Genomic DNA, 18,214 nt, shown 5'->3' on the forward strand with positions numbered 1-18,214 from the left:
CTTCCTGAAACTGCACATATTTTTTTTTGAACTCGTAGGTGTCGAAATGTCAGTTGAGAGGCAACATTTTTCTATATTCTGAATAAGCTGTGGTTGAACTCGGCACCCGCGGTGTGATTATGCAATACAACTAGTTGTTAAAGCCTTAAATTTAGCTTGTAAAAAATCCACTATTTCATCTAGTGAACACACCACATTGGCAACACTATTCACACACCACTACACTTACAATTACTGTATGTGAAAGGCAAGAACGCCTGTGCACTCCGAAACACCGATGCATTAATACATACAAAACACACACACATGCATACTCAGTCACACATACATAATTGAATACGAATATGTGTGTTGGGATAACTGTTTGGGCTTTGGCTTTGTGTGGCATGACCACGGCGGAGTTGCGATAAAAATAAACACACGCGCAGCCACATCGAAGCAGCGGGAGAAGCAGCATGAAGAATGAGAGCGTTGAAGGCAAAGAGCGCTGCTTCAATGCAACCAGCAACCGGTCCGCAACTACATACACACAATAGAGTGGCCACAGTGCCATGCAACAGCAGTGGAGCACAGCTGAGCGAGCGGCTTTTGAGCAGCATTGGGGCCATATGGCCGCAGCCAAGTATCCAAGCGTCGCACAGCGCAGCGCAGCCACTGCAAAGGTGAGCTTAGAGCCTCAGTTTGTTTCGGGCTCTCGTGCTAAGCGGTACAACACGCTATCGATGCGATATCATCGACAAATTGTGTTTCGCCACAAAAGCAAAGTTAACGACGAATCGCAAACGAATTACAACGGATTGTGTTTTGATTCTCGAGTGGATACAATGCAAAGTATGTGTGTGTGTTTGTGTGATGATAGTGAAGGGTGATAAGAGTCTGAAGAAATTGTAATGCCCAACAATAGGCTAATCGTGTTCACTTAAGATATCGCCTGATGAGGCTTGTGAAACAGCAACAGCAACAGCAACAACAACTGCCAATGACGAAAACCAAGTGATAATAATAATAATGCAATTGAACGTAAAAATAAATATACATATACACACATCATTTGTATATGTATGTATGTCTGGAAGTGCATAAATGAATTAGCAATCCACAATTTGTGTCTTGCGTTGTTTGTGAGTGTGTGTGTTTGTGTCACTTGTGCTCAGCAGTCCGTCATTGCAATCGACAATTGAGCATCTTAATTCCAGACAATACAGACAGACGCAGACTCACCGGTGTCCAGCTGACGTCTCGAAATGAAAATAACAAGGAATGAGCAAATAAATGCTGTGCTGTTGTGGGAGTGTTTAGTCTACGTGTGTTTCAAGTTAAAATATCTCTACTTGTGCGGTTGTGTAGATTTGTCACAGTCTCAGCCGGAGTGCAATTCAAGTCAATTTGTAGCGAATGAAATTCAATTAAATAAATTCCCTCGAAAAAATTATATAAAATAAACTTAGCAGACATGGTTTGAATAATTCCTATGGCGTTGCATGCAAAACAGTGAAAATACATGCATATAGTGTAATAAATATCAGCGATAGAACGTGTTTTAATTGTACTATTGCAAATAAAAATATGCAAAAAGATGTGAAAATTTTGAAATATCAAGAATAATCACTCCTCTTTCCAAGCAATAATTATTCGAAACGCGTAATATTAAAAATATTATTACTCAAGCCAATTAGCATCTTCGATTTTTTAATTGCCTTAAGGTCTTAAAGCTGACAGGTTTGGCTATTTCTGCTTAGGTTCCGTTAAATATTGATTATGACTAGAAGTGGCTGTTAGTTTTGCTAATAAATAGCTATTGTTTAGAAATGTTGAAATATTTTTGGCAATATACGTTGTGGCAAAAAAGTACCCGGAAATTTTAAATAAAACGCAATATATTTAATTATTCATCAATATTTATTTTAACGCTTTCAAAGTAATCCCCACCAGATGTAATATACTCATGCCAAGTCTTCGAAATTCTTTTCTTAAGCACTTTTCGAGATGGCCTTCAGCTCCTTGAGGGAATTTTGTTTCATCTCTTCGATTCGCTTCTTTCACAGAGCGGCAATTTCAGCCGGGGGAACAAAAAAATATCACACGAAGCCAATCTGGTGAACGCGGTGGTTGATCGATGGTATTCATTGTTTTTTGGCTTTAAATTCGGTCACAATCGTAGCTCGATGCGATGCTGCATTACCATCGTGTAAAATCCATGTATTGTACTTCTACAATTTTGGCCGTTTCCAAGGAGTGTTCACATGCAAACGCTTCAATATGGCCAAATAGAAATTCTTATTGACCGTCTGTCTCTCAGGAACAAATTCATGATGCACCCAACCACGAATATCGAAAAAAACAATGAGCATTACCTTAGTTTTTGAGCGGCTTTGGCATGGATTTTTTGGTTTCGGTTCGCTGTTTTCACTTCATTCCGATGATTCTTAACTTGTTTGCATGTCAAACTCATAAACCCATGTCTCATCGGCAGTTAGAATGCTTTGCATGAATGTGGGATCGGAACTCTCACGATCAAGCATGTCCAAAGAGACCTGTTTACGGTAATATTATCGAAAAAAAGAACTCAGCTTTATTGGGACGAGTCGAGCAAGAACGCGTTTCTTACCCAAAATATCCACCAAAACGATTCAATTGGACTTGCGAGAGATATCGAGCTCTATTGCCTCCTCTCTAACACTTGCCTGACTATTTTCAAGCACCATATCGTTCACTTTTTTAATATTTTCATCAGTTGAAAGTGTCAAAGGTCGTCCAGAACGAGACATATCTTCAGCGATCTCTCGACTTGGTGCTATTCGTAGGCTTGTGTTTTTGATAAAACTGAATCATCGTTAGCCTTTTCCAACATTCGCAATGATTCCGCACGGGAATTTTGGTTAGAAATATAAAATTCATTGTAAAATCGCAACTCACTACTGAACTGTACCGACTTAAGCAGCAGCTGCAAACAAACTGGTTGACAGATCGCGATCATATTTGGCATAGTAATAAAAGACAGTTCTACCAACTTAGCAAAATACATTTTTTTTTAATATCATTTATCCGATGAATTTAAATTAAAATTTCCGGGTGCTTTTTTGTCACAATGTATACTAAATATAAGTGGTTTGTATTTAACTGAGAGAATCTATCTTTCTTGATTTTTAAATCAAATAGTTTTTACAACTGAAGTTCAGTCGAAAATTGAGATAAACTTATACATATTCTTCATTGTTTTGTGTTTTAGGTTATATGTGAAATCTTTGAGACTTGTCTTTGATATAAAAATTAAATGTATTTTTGTAATATTTTCAATATTTTAATTGTTTGACAATTTGATAAGTGTGCAAACTGAAGAAGTTTGTTCCATTTAGTGGCTTCCAAAACGCATAAATTTGAAATTGAAAGTTTTTTTATCAATGACACATTTATATAAAAATACCGCTTATAAACCCTTTTGGGGTCATTTGGAGTTTTCCTAATCGCAACAGGTTACATTTATCGTTTTCCTAAGTTTTTAAAAGTAATAATTCTTGCGTCTATAGTGACTTGATTAATTTTCGGTGATTCAGCAATGTGAAGTTTTGGATAAGGAAATAAATGAGTTTGCTTATAAATTGAGAAAATTATTTGCTGAAACATTGTATTTGAAGAATTTAATTATAAACAATTTCGTTTACGGATAATGATTCATTTTATAATAAAATATCGTGATTTTTATTTTTTTTTTATTTTTGGCTCAAAAATAATTATTATACGAGTAGGTATATAATTTATTATAAGGTTATTCAAAATATGCAATTATCGACGCAGACACAGATTATAATCATTATTATGAGAGTTTTAAAATAAAACTCTTAATATAACGTCTCTGTCATAAACTCATATAATTTTGTAATTTCAATTTTGACTTCAAATTCTCAGTTTTAGTTTTTAAAATATGGTGTTTTGCTATTAAGTGGCATCTTCAAAGAAAAATAACAATTAATTATTTTTAGAAAAAATATTTTGTTAAAATATGAATTGGCTTTAATAAGTTTATTTACCGCTCTCTTTTTCGTTTTTTGTTTTTTGTAGTATATGTATATGTATGTGTGTTAGAACGGTTAGATTTTTTCTATAACATCACGTGTGAGCGAAATTTTCTAGGGATCATTCTGAAAAATTTTTGCCTAAGAGACTATGGGTCTAAAACCGGTTAACGCGAATTTTAAAGAAGTTGTATTGGAGATATGTGCTGGCTGATTCCGACAAATCATCAATTTCATTCGGATATTTTAAAAGCTGACGAAAAGGCTCGAAACCAGTTTTAGACCCTTAGTCTCTTAGACAAAGTTGTTCAGAATGATCCACAGAACATTTCCCGCACACGCGATTTTTCCGTTTTTGGCTGCCTGTAAACTTACCAACTCTAATGTATATATGGTATAAGTAGGTGTATACAAATTTAAACGAATGGAGTAACTGTAATTAAATTAATTAATGCTTAAAAAATGAAAATGCAATATTTTACAAAATATTTAAAATCTCAGGAGTGAATCTGATTGCATGGCAAATTAGTCTTAAACAATATGAGTGTTTACGTAAGTTATTTGAAGGAAATTTTGTTTATTAAATGAAAAATTGGTACTCTCAGTCGGTAATAGAGTATTTTGTTTTAAATTTTTTTATATATTCATTAATTTTGTTGCGTGATCTAATCATTTATTCACAGAACTCATGAATTATTTTCCAAGTTTATTACAAATTATTTTTTTGGGTAAACTTTGTTGACCATAATAAGCAATTCATGGGATGTCTCTTCGATCGTTTATTTAAACGCGCCCTGGCGCAAAATTTGGAATCCACAATTGTCTGTGCAGGAAATAAAAATGAAATAAGGTCGTTAAGGTACATGAGAATAACCATAGAAGTAGGTAGGGAGATATGAAAATATTGATTCCTTTAAAAATTATAGGCATTTGGAAAGAAAAATTAAATTTTCGTCAATAATTTCGTAGTAAAGTGCCCATAGAAAAGTTTTAAAATTTTCTATGTGAAGAAAATTTCAAAATTTGTGGTCGATCAGATAAAAATTGTCAAAGTCATTTGTTTCGTTAATTGAAAAATGAAGTTTTAAGAAAAAGCGTTTAAAGTTTTACATATAACTACAGCTGAGCCTAAGATGGGCTACTATATTTGCTTAAGAGGGCTGGAAAAAAATTTCATTGCTACAAATATAATTGGCAATTAAAATTTTTATAACCATAACGCAAAATGTAAGCGAAAAAACCTTTTTGTTTTTAATTCTACAGTGGCCATACCACTTGAAGATTTAAAGTAGTAAAATTATTTTATTTGAAAAAGTAATTAAAATGAATCAGTGGCTCACATCATTAAAAAATACCGTTACATTATTTTAATAAAGTTTAAATCTTACGTAATGTATTATTAATTTAATTAATGAATGTAATTTGCTTTAGTGAAATTCTGCTAAACTCAAGTGCTTGGTGTGGTTAGCAGTTTTTCATAATTTATGTGATTTTTACTTGGAAAACTAAATAAGTAGAAACCTGCAATTAGATTTCAAGCAGATCTCTATTAGAGAAATATTTGAGGACGCAACCCGCTTTACTCGTTTTAACTTCTCATATGACTCACTCAAAATGAATAACAGTTCCATAACAATAAAGATGACTACTTGGTTTTCTTTATGCAAAAATGTATCTTTTAATTGCTAATCAAAAGCTGAGTAATGCTTATATTTGTACAAGTGCAAGTTTTGCATACTGTGTAAAATATTACTACAAGTATACTCCCTTCGAATTGTATTACTAGTCAATAGTGAAGTGACTTTAGTTATTTGCTATTCAGGAGAAAATACAGCTATGTATGAATAAATTAAAAAAAAATTACTTAAGTGTTGTAATTTAGTATATAGTGTTGTAATTTAGTATATAGAACTATTATAGAAACTCGATTTGAATATTTAGTGTTTTTGAATAAGTGTCTATTGTTTTTGTGCTATTAGGAAACTATAAGTTTAAGTTGATATTTCTTAATCGACTGTGAACTGTCAAAACAACAACTAAAACGTGTCAATTTTGCGAGGATCAATCTTAAACATGCTTATTTATTCATAAAAACAAAGTAGTTGGTTCTTAAGGGGTTAAATGGCTTTCCTCGCGTAAAAACAAAACAGCCTTAACCTCGGTCATTGCGACGCCAACATCTTAACTTATCTTAGAACTTGGACGAAGGACAAAAAACTGAAAATTGGATTTTTGGCCAGACATTTTTAAAAAACAATTAAAATTTCAGTGAAAATTTCGCGAAATTTTTTTTCCAAGTTGTTGTACTCGAAAAACAAATCCTTCGTTCAAGTCTTTAAGAATTTTATCTCAATGACTCGTGTCAAGAAGATCGGTGAGATTGAGTTGAGAAATCTTACCAACACTGTTTCGAAGAATATTCGTTTAAAGACGGCGCACTCAAGGCTGTATCTCCCAAACTATTACTCGGATCAACTCGAAAATTTAAGACAATATTCTATAAGTGTTGCAAAATTTAATAAGACAATACAAAATGGATCTTTTGAAACCCGTAAACCCAAGTAACCCCTTAAGTTAGTTAAAAACCACTTTCGTGCTATCAAAGTTGTGTTTGCGAGAAGAGTTTTTAGTATTATCCAAAAAAATGATTTTTACAGCAATTTGAATTTTTGTAAATCACAGAGAAATTTGTTTACTGTCTGTGAAATAAGAAGAATAGCTATTTTGTATTACATACGAAAGTTTTGCTTTTGCGTCCATAATAACACTAAATTTTCCTTATTGGAGAAAAACTAATTCGTGTAGGTTTAGTGAGAATTGTTGTGCTTGTGATATATGGTTCCCGCAAGGCTTATTATTTTCACTTGATTTTTGTTTTTACTTCAAATCTGGTTCCTTATCATTACATTAGATTATTTTATTCATTGGTGACTTTATTTGAGGGAATGGAGTACTAATTAACCCTCTCTGTGGAACATTAATAGCATGTTACCTCTTTTTGTGTATTATTATTGATACCCTTTCAAGGAAATTGTTCAAAAATAATTTAAAAATGTTCGTTGAACTGTCTTCCTCATATAGTATTTTATAAAGTGTTTACATAGTATGTATAATTTCTGATTTATAATTATATATTTATAATCATCTGCAATTTTAGGCCAGACTACTTTTTAGTATTTTCTTTTATTAAAAAAAATTATGTAATAATTTTTGTAGATCTACTCATATGTATGTATATTTGATTAGAAAAAAATATTTTTGGCAATTATGCTAAATATTAATATATTTTTCTTTGATTAATTAATTTTCTATTATTTAATATTCTACAAAGCATTCCAAGGAAACTTTTTAATAATACGTTTATTTCTTTCAAATTTTTGTTTAGTGAATAGTAAAAAATAAAGAACAATATAATTATTTCTACTTCGGTATACTTATTTATTGTTTTTTTATAATTTTTATAAATAACATAATTAATTTTTAAGCTTCAACAAAGCATCTCAAAAACACTTTTTTTATAGAATATGGTTTTATTATTTTATTAAATAGTAATTAGAGTAAAATGCAATAAAAATATTATTTCTACAACCGTGAAAGAAAAACAAAAGTTGAAGCTAAGCCAATTCTTTTTTTAATGACATCATACTTTATTTTTAATATTTATCTAAGAATAAAAAAGGTTTAAATAATGTAGTATTATGTTTTTTTAGGTTTCTGCTTTTATTAATTTAACAAAACAGAGTAAAATATTAAACAAATTGTGTTGACATCCAAATATTTCTAAAACGCATTTTATAAAATATGATATTTTTGTTTTTTAAGTTTCTTCCTTTAATTTATTAAAAGTAATTAAATAAAGTAAAACAGTAAATAAAGAAAATTGTATTAATTTTACAAATATGGTTCTTTAATAGAGCTGTCATTTGTTTTAAATTAAATATGGTACGAAAATTAATCATAAGAATGAGAAAAATACAACGAAACTTTGAATTAAATCTTTGAATGGTGTTGCCAATATAGGTTAGGTTAGATGAGTCTGTTGGCTATTGAGCTACGCATAGACTAGTTTTGGTTCTTTGCGATACCAGCTGGAGTTCTGTTACGAAGACCATTAGAAGTAGTCATCCTTTAGGTTTCCAGTCATTGAGACGAATTTTAAGAAACTCTGTGGTTTCTCGAACTATTCCAATGTCTTCCGAGGGGCCCCACATGCTGATAGCGTTGCCTTGCCAAGACGGTGCAAGTGTGCAGAGTTGCTAATATAAGTTATTGAATTATTAGTAGTCATTATTGAGTAGTCATCCACAATTACAGCAGTATGCTAAAGACTATACTTATTTATTAGCGAATATGGATCCAACTTCTAATAAAATTTACTTATTGTACATCTTTTTTTTTTATTTTTTGCCGTTAAAAATGACTTTTTTGATAATTTAAAAATAAAAATTTCTAATTTTTTTAAATCTGTGTAAATACTTCAAAGCCTTATAATTTGTGTGCCTGTAGTAACTAGCGATTCATCCCCCTCTATTTAGTGTTACTTAACTGAGACGCCAAATGAGTGTATAACAAGTAAAACAAAAAGCGTTTGGCAAAAACAAAAAGAAAACATTTGCAACAAAAACTGCAGCAGCAATTTACACAAGTAGTGAGTGGTGAAAAGGAAAGGTGAACAAAAACTCACCAATTTGAACAAAAAAGTAATTCAAGCAAATCATAAAAATATGTAAAACAAAGTAAGAAATCGAAAACCTTTCACTGACACCCAGAAAGCAAAAATACACACATATGTACAAACATATGTACGTGTTTAAAAATAGACAAAATTCAAAGCGACGAAATAAAAATAAAAACAACCAAAACATATAACTAATATTGACATACACATATGTACGTATTTGTATAAGCAACAACAACAAACAGCCCCGTGATCCAGGTGCAGTGACGTTAGCAGAAATCATACCAGTACGCATACATACACAGGCGAAAAGTGCGCTTTCATTGCAACGCAGCGCTTGTGATCTATTTACTGTTGATTATTTTCCAAATTCATGCCACATTTTCGGCTGAATACCGCCTTTCTGGCAGTGCTGCCCATTGCTACGCCTGCGCATGTGTGCTAACGTGCCTGCCTACCCCACTAAGCAAAGCCGGACCGCATGTGTGCTGACGCGAGTGTGAAGCGTGATTTATTGAGCGAACGTAAAGCGCAAGGCGCAAGTGAGAAAAGTAAAACGTGAACCCAATTTATAAATAACAACAACAATAAAAAACCCTCCCTCAATCGACTAGTGAGCGCGTGGTCGTGGTGAATCGATGAGTTTCGCATGCGCCTGCGAATTACCAACCTAAATCGATATTTGAATGTCCGAGTGTGTGCGCGAAATGTAGCAAACTTTTCTTTTTAACGCGAGCGTAAAAACGAGTACCCAGACACAGCGTGCTGGACTAAGTGAATCGGGACTACAACGCGGTCGGTCAGTTAGTTGTTGTCACTCTCAATAGAGCTGCCACATACAAGTACATACATATATACATACAAACGAGAGTATAGCGTATGCAGAGTTATTAAAGCGCGTTTAGTGACCGGCAAAGTACCCAACTAACCTAGATTCAAATTTAGACACAGACATAGCCGCAGCCACAGCCTCCGACATTATGGCTGCGCACAGCGCGTAGAAACAGGCTAACTAAAATAAAGCAAACGCGAAACGCGCCTGCGCAGTAGACAAGAATCTGCTAGCCAGCTTTGTGGAGGCATAGGTGCTAATACACGCCGCTATTGCGAATAACTGCGAGCCCCAACAAATGTACTAGGCGCAAGGCGAATGCAGCCATAGTAAATTTGAAAATCAACTGACCAAAAGGTGCTGAATTGACGACACGGACGACGGTGAGTGGTGTGGAGCTGAAAGTGCGGTGGCAAACAAGTTTAGTGCCACTAAAAGTGCAGCTACGACAACGGACCGCAAACAAAAAGTGACCTACAAATACAGGTTTTCATTTGGTTATTGTGACGACCGACAACAACGGTCTGAACTAGAGCCGCAGCCAGAACAACAGCAGCCAACATAAACAACAAACGATCTACACAGACTAGCGATAAAACATAGCTACTAGCCATACTAGTACAGAGTGGACTTGGACGCAGTAAGAGAGGCGACGGCGCAGACGACAGACGACGAGTGAATCGCGTGTGCGCACCTAGGCGAAACCAGCTATGGCAACCACAACCACACCAACAACAACAATAATGTCTACAACGGTGCCGGCAATGCCGTTGAAAAAAGCTGGACCGCCCGTCCCACCGAGGCCATCGCATGCAAACGCGCACGCAGCGGGTTTATTGAAAACACAACGCAATGGAGAATCAGTTATGAATGCTGCGACAGCGACAGCACAGAATCGTAAAGCGACAACACCAACAAATACAATAACAGGCCCATCAATGGCATCACCAACAGCGACCAGTTCGGCTACAACTTTGTCTTTGAGTGGTCGCGTGAGTGTTGGCAATGTGAGCACAGCTGAGGCGACGCAACGCAATTTACAACATCCGATTATACAGAAGAAACCAACATTGAGCTCAGTTGGAGCCGGAGCTGGCGGTCGTACGGTTATTTATAAGTCGCCCTCGATGAGTGCACCCAAACGTCCGGAAGCACTATCGCCCACAGCAATCAATAATACCACTACCAACCGGCTTGGTCCAAAGCCGCCTTTAAAGCTACGTAAAGCACCCGATATACCAACAATGAAACCGAACGCCACAGTCCCGGTGCAAAATGAAGCTACAGCTTCAGTGCCAAAAGATGGTATTGCCACCAAAGTGCCTGTTAATATTGTGACCGGTAAAAGTCCAGCCCCACTGCCAGCTGCCACAGTGAGTGCAACCGATATGAGTAATGTCAGTGGTGATGTCGTTATCGTCCAAACGTCGGCCAGCGCCGTCAATCTCAGTCGTCATCACTCCATGGGTAGTGGCTCACCAAAATCGCAATCACAAACGAGCAGCCTTAAGGATACACGTCTCAGCTTAGGCCGTGCTGATTTCGAGCGCGTTGGCAAGATACAGCTCGATCAGTTGCCGACATCGGTGCAACCCTTACCGCGTCCGCGTAAAATTGTTAAGGTGCCTGTCGCCACGCTTGACTTGGAGGACACTTCCATCAACAATGGTTCACAATCGAATTCGTCCGGTGTGAATATTTTTCGTCGCTCGAAAACTACACTTGATAACTTTACATCACGTGCCAATATCACAACAATCAATACCGGAGCAAATGCTTTTCTGGGCGGTAAGACAGCTGAGCTGAAAAACAATCTGAAGAATGCGGCCGAACGTTTATTTTCGGAAATAATAGTTAACCAACAGCGTCACGGCAACGAATCGCCTGTAATAACAAAACATGAGCCTGCTCTGCAACATCACGCTACACCTCATACCGCCACCGCTGGTGGTACCTCAGTCACCGTGGTTACAACCGGTGAGCTGGTCAATAATTGCACTCGTATAAATATCAATACGAATACGAGTACTGAGGGCATGGCTGGAAATATGGAAAATATCCTGAAATCAACGGAGAAAAAGACAGCTTTCCATGAGATACTTATATCCGAATTGGCAGCTATGCGTGACAGAAGCAGCTCCATGGAGAACTTGACTAGCGCAGGAACACCTATACTCATTAAGAAAGAACAAACGCCACTAAGCAGTCCAGTATCGGAGCCGATCACCAAGTTAACAACCATAAACGCAAATGAAGCGGCAACACCAACAAAAGCAACAACAAAAGTATCATTAAGCAGCAACACTTTAAGCCACAACAACATCGATATCCCTAACAACAAAACACGTCAGCGCTGTAATTCCATTGAAGATGCGGATCCCGACACCGAAGATGTCGATGCTGATAACGTAGAAGACACCGAAGATGGTGAGGAAGACGATATGCAAAAGAATAATCGTAACAATAAATTGAACGGTGTTGGCACACCGAGAAAACGTTGCCCTTCAGGCTGTTCGTCAGACTCATCGCCTTATGGCACTGAACGTTCGGCGCGCATACGCACTTCCGATTGGATTGAGGTAGGCGATAATGGCAAAGAGGTCACTATGACCAGCTGTCACATAAGTTTGGAGGATTCGGGTTTGGAGGATGAAGAGCGTTTAGATGAAATGTCATCGCTCGGCGTTGGAGATTCTTGGGATAGTGTAAAGGAGGCAGAAAATGTCAAACGGTGCCGCACTGTTAAGAGGTGAGTTCTTTTACATTTATTATTGAGATAAATTATTAAGGAAATTAGGATTTATACTTTTTTTAACATATATTTGAGTAGAGTTGCCAACTGTTTGAAATATTTAGTTTAATAATATTGATATAAGAGTCTTCAAATACTGTTATTTCTATAAAGCTATACAACTTTATTAAGTCTTGTAGGTAAATATTTTTAAAAAGGGTTGCCATCTATTAAAATATAAAATTTAGGAAAATTGATACCATGAACGTGATATAACAATATTTTTAGGTATAAAAGGAGCTTCAAGAAGTCTTGTAGTTGCAACTAATTTTAAGCGTTGCCATCTATTTAAAATATTCTGTTGACTTATGAGCGAAAAATAAATAAATATTACAGTTTAAGTAAGTTTGATGTCAGGTTTACATAAATTTCTGTTGAGGATAACTTTAAAAATTATTTCCCGAAAAAAAAAAAATAATTTCAAAAGCCAAAATCTTATAAGAATTATTATGCTATGGTGAATATACATATGTATATATTTAAGATGTCTAAGAAATTTTGAATAGTTTAGGGTTTTCGATTAGAATAAAAATATTGATGTTATCCTTTAGTTTAATTTTTGATCTTTAAGCTGAGGGCATAAGCCTTCAAAAGAAAAACTGTAGCGCGTACTTGTAGGATATTTCCATAACGGTACTTAAATAATAATAAACTTGTATTGGTAAATATAGTGTATCTCAAAGGTCAGCCTTTCTCGTTCATGTTTCGCAGCCGGTGTGTCTGTCTGTAATCTCAGCAATCTATTTACATGATGCGTCGGTGCTCAAGACCAAACATTTTTAATCCTGTTTCCTGTCACTTTTTTTGTTTTTGGTTTTTTGTTTTGCGTTAATTTTTAATAAGAACATGTCTGTGATACCTTCATATACGCAAACATGCATACATACATACAGAAAGTAGTACATACACACATACAGAAAGTACGTAAATAACAGATTCCAGAAGTGCTAAAAAACCTGCCCTTCAAATAAGTCAACAGCAACAAAGTGGACAACGGCTGCATACTGATGTTTGATTAGTTAAGGATATTTGTTTACGTTTCGTGGCATGATCGATCGCTGGCTAGCGACTACGGATGTTTACCGCAAGGCAGTTCACATTACATACCATGCACACATACATACATACATACGCTTGGAATTCGTATGCCAATTCTTTGCTTGGCACTTAACCATTATTCAGAGAATCGCCGCTGCCGGCATTTAATTAAGGTTGATAAACTGTAGCCGCAATGAAGTCAACTTATTTATTATTTACTTATATCGAAACCGTGTGCACAGCGGGCTATATGCATCTACATATGTATGTACGTATATACAAACATTTTTATACTTATGTACATATATTTATATGTAGTATGTATGCATGTGGTTGTGGTAACCAAAAAATTTGCAGCGCTTGCTGTTTTATGCTCGGCACTTACATTGCATAGTCTCGTCCACACAAACACATATGTACATAGAAGTATTTGCTGCGATAAGATAGCACAAAATATTGTTTTTCCTTTTATTTACGTATTTTTATACATACATGCATATTACTTTGTTCGTTTTTGGGCAAGCCAGGAAGACTGCAATGCGGCAACTGCAACTGAATTTGCAGTCAAACGTCAGGTAGTTACTTTTGCTGTCACCATACACACACGTACATACCAGTCCAAAATATAATATAATATTTTTTTATATGTATTTCCGGAGGTCTAGTTGCTTCTCAATGTCAATTGACAGCTTTTTAATATGCCTCGGCCAATCTAGAGCTACAAAAGAGACCTCAATTCAGACAGTTCATTCTGTGAGCCTTTATTGCTAAAAAATTCGTTAAAATAATTTTCTAAAAAACTGTGGCTTTAAGCCAATCTTCGGAATCACCTTTTTCAACAAAACCGTTTATTACTCTACATAAAATTATCTAGAATAGTAAGCATCTTTTTAGCTTTAAATCAATTTTTTTTAAGTGTCGGATTTGTGTAGATTTTAAATTGTTCACCAGAAAAAGAAGCAGTAGCGTTTTTTGTTGCAATAATACCAAAATAATTTCTCTATATAATTTACTATGCACCTTTGGTAAAAAATTTAAGTGGGTGCCAGTTTTAGTCTCTGAGTACCATAGTTGGCCGTTTTGAAAAATGCACTTTCTAATAAAAAGTCCACTCACCATCATTTCCAAGCGAAGTGGCATTTTATTTAATAAGTAAATAAAAAATGTACATTGCTAGAATGTAATGAGTTTTAATAATCGGAAATTCAATTTGAAAATTTTTGAATGCCCTTGATCCCGTAGGCGATCTCCAAGAGAATCTACGAAAAAAAGGTGTCTCACGCTGAGGAAGATTTTTCAACTTAAATTTTTCTCAAATACAAAAATCAAAAAAAAAAAAATTCTTATCGCTTTAGATGAATATTGGTAATGATGGAAAAGTTCGTCAGATTTTTGATTTTGGGGTCCTCCCAATTTTTTTGTGTAAAAATTTTTACATTTCAGAGCTGCTCAAAAAATCGAAATTATCAAAAATATTTCGTTATTCACTAATTGACAAATATGTCTAAGCATGTCGTGTGCGAATTTCAAGTCGTTCGATCCAGCCGTTTCAGAGAAATTTGCCTTTCCGACACTGTACATAAACACAAAGTTGAAATATCTTACAAATACAACAATATTTCCAAACAGTTTGCGGGATCAACTTCAAAATTTCGGAGAATATTGCCAAATCTATGTACCCTCGACATAAATATGTGTATATAGTATACAAAAAAATCGATTTTTGGTAATTTCAATAGTGTACATATATGCAGTGGTGGTTTCAGAGGGGTAAAAGGGTCGTGATCGTTCGATTCATACATTCTCCGCGGTTTATCACACACGCTTCGTGATATTAAAATCACTGCAGAAAAAGTTCTCGGACGATTCTTGGCCCACGTCGTTTCAAAATTTTTCTATTCCATGCACGAACTGACTACAGTATTATACTTGTACATATTAAAGTATGTCACCCGTACGTCTGCGATTTATAATATGTTTTTTCAATTTAGTAGGATTTGATATTAGAAGGTCGATTTGAAAATATTCCATCAGGATATTGAAGTGTATAAAGATTACTTCTTCTTCTTAATTGGCGTAGACACCGCTTACGCGATTATAGCCGAGTTAACAACAGCGCGCCAGTCGTTTCTTCTTTTCGCTACGTGGCGCCAATTGGACATTCCAAGCGAAGCCAGGTCCTTCTCCACTTGGTCCTTCCAACGGAGTGGAGGTCTTCCTCTTTCTCTGCTTCCCCGGCGGGTACTGCGTCGAATACTTTCAGAGCTGGAGTGTTTTAGCTTAGCCGCTGTCTTTTAATTCGCTGAACTATGTCTATGTCGTCGTATATCTCGTACAGCTCATCGTTCCATCGAATGCGGTATTCGCCGTGGCTAACGCGCAAAGGACCATAAATCTTTCGCAGAACTTTTCTCTCGAAAACTCGCAACGTCGACTCATCCGTTGTTGACATCGTCCAAGACTCTGCACCATATAGCAGGACGGGAATTATTAATTATATTTATTTAACCCAAGTACTATTTCTGGATCCGCCCCTGGTATATGTATATTTTTGGAAAACTCTAGTCTGGCCTAATCTCCTACTATAAGAAAACATCATTAAATGTGCAATAACTGCGAAGTAGACTTTGAACTGTCGAACGCTTATTGCGTCGCTGAATGGTGTATCGAAATAATTGTGATTTACGACTCTTACATACTTGCATATATATGTATGCATACACGTAAAGCGTATTTACGTACCACAAATATTACGTTTACATAATTACAATAGACTTTGCTAAGTGGTTCCATAGTGTGCGGGTGTTTTCAGGTGCGCATCATTTTTTTCTAGCTTGACAATTTCATGCTTTTATTGCTTTTATTTTAACTTATTGCTGTATTTTTTTATTTTTGCATTTTTATGTGTCTCAGTTGAAGTGTTATAATTCGTGTTCCAACGTTGTGAACCTGTGCATCGCTCACCTACTTCCATACATACATATGTAAATCTTTACGTAAATACCTTTAATACACTGTTTGTTTGTATGTTCCTCTGCACGAGTATGTATTGTCATATAAAATATTGTTAGTAGTGTAATAATTAAATAATCAGCTTTGTGTATACATAAATTCATACATACTTACATATACAACAAATTCCGCCAACGCCATATGACTGCATTTGCTTGTTTTCAGTTAGCTACTTCTGAAGCGCCTTTGTTTCGATTGCTGTTAGGGGCTTGTTGGTTACAGATTCCAGCTGCCTTTTTGTTTGAATGAAAAAAAAAAAAAATCGGTAGAGAACACCATTTTTTACAAAAGTCAAAATTGCCTATGCTAGAAATATTCTTTGGATCATTCTGCATAACTTTCACTATGGATCTAAAACCGGTTTCGAGCCAGCAATTTTTAATGCGAATTTTAAATGATCTGAATAATTGGTTATATGGAAGATATGTGATATTGTTGTCCAATTTGGCCGATTCCGACGAATGGCCAATATAATATAAAAATCTACCAACGAATTAAATTTTGTGTGGACATTTTAAAAACTGACGAACAAATTTTTATAATCCTTAAAAAATTTCGCTTTAAAAATCACTGGTTCAAAATTGGTTTTAGACCTATGGTCTCTTAGGCAAATGTGTTCAAAATGATCCGTAGAACACTTTCGGAATACGCGATTTTCTCGTTTTTTGGCTCCCTGTAAATGGACCCGCTCTAAGGTATAATGTTTTTTCAACGAAATTTGAGTTGTTGAAGGTCAGCGCTAAATAAAATGCTTTTGCATTAACTCAACGTTAGTAAGTAAGCAAGTACCAATTGAACATTCGCTAAGGAAACCAAATTCCATGTAAAAACCACAAAAATTCAGCTTTTTTGCGTGCAACAGGGTTAAGCAAAGATTAAGCAACTTCAAATATAGAATTGTAATCTCGGTCCCCAATAAATATCAAGGAGTGATTTTTTGGTTGATATTTCTTAATTTGACTATTGAAATTTAGTGCTGACGGCAGGGAGAAACTCCGACAGAAGAAACTTAAATGACTGTACATCGACAGGTTGAGCTATAAGATCAGGGTACTATAACATACTACACGATTTCGAAAACATATACAGCTTGGATAAATAGTATAACTCACATATATTTATTTTTCACCTAAACTTTAATCAAGAAATTAAATATTTGGGAAGGGGTAGGTCCCTATTATTACCAAGCTCTATATTTTAGATTAGATTAGTTAAATAAATGAGGTTTGTCTCGCGACCTAAGGTCTGTTGTGCCTCCTTCTAAGTAACAACGATTCACTTAGCTCCAGCATATTGATAAATTCCAATATACTGCCACGTGCTATTGAAGCGATGTGATCCCTATTTGGAAACATGGATCCAAGGGCCTTTATCCTGTGCCTACAGACTGCTGTGCAGTCAATTAGCAGGTATTCTGGAGTTTCAGGCTCCATGTCGCAGTATCGGCAATTCACACAAGAAGCTAGCCCATGTTATATACATTTGAGCTTAGAATAGCCTATTGTCCCTTGGGAGGCTGATTCCATATTTACCTTTTAAGGTTGCCACCATCTATTAGCAACTTATCATGGTGCATGGAGTTGTTGCCAATAGCCTTTTCTGCCTACACCTTTATCCTTGCGGAGCAGTTCCTTTATGTTATGGGGGCCAGCCGCAATGAAAGGTTCGGGTCCTACCATGTTGGTGGATGCTGCGGAACGGGCAAACTCATAAGCCAGTTCATTGCCGGCTATACTTTTGTGCCCGGACACCCAGTTAAAGTGCACTTGGTTACGATCTGATTCTATACACTTCTGCATCAATAGCGATTTGATTCTGATTTGTTGCACTACAAGTATCCCTAAGCAGTA

General features: G+C 35.5%; 1 protein-coding gene and 1 long non-coding RNA gene across 2 annotated transcripts in view; both read left to right on the forward strand.

Annotated features, from left to right (window-relative positions):
• Nucleotides 1-699: 699 nt before the first annotated feature.
• On the forward strand, nucleotides 700-8,617 carry LOC120778878. Its single transcript, XR_005705587.1, has 2 exons — nucleotides 700-831; nucleotides 8,549-8,617. It is a non-coding gene; the product is annotated as an uncharacterized LOC120778878 (long non-coding RNA).
• Nucleotides 8,618-8,859: 242 nt separating this feature from the next.
• LOC120768774 (putative uncharacterized protein DDB_G0277255) overlaps nucleotides 8,860-18,214 on the forward strand; it is a 140,339-nt gene continuing 130,984 nt past the window's right edge. Inside the window, exon 1 of the mRNA XM_040095557.1 lies at nucleotides 8,860-12,272. Within this exon, the coding sequence (XP_039951491.1) occupies nucleotides 10,234-12,272 (2,039 nt within the window). The 5' untranslated portion in view covers nucleotides 8,860-10,233. The remainder of the gene's footprint in view (nucleotides 12,273-18,214) is intronic.

The sequence above is a fragment of the Bactrocera tryoni genome, chromosome 1, assembly GCF_016617805.1.
Source record: "Bactrocera tryoni isolate S06 chromosome 1, CSIRO_BtryS06_freeze2, whole genome shotgun sequence".
Lineage (NCBI taxonomy): Eukaryota > Metazoa > Arthropoda > Insecta > Diptera > Tephritidae > Bactrocera > Bactrocera tryoni.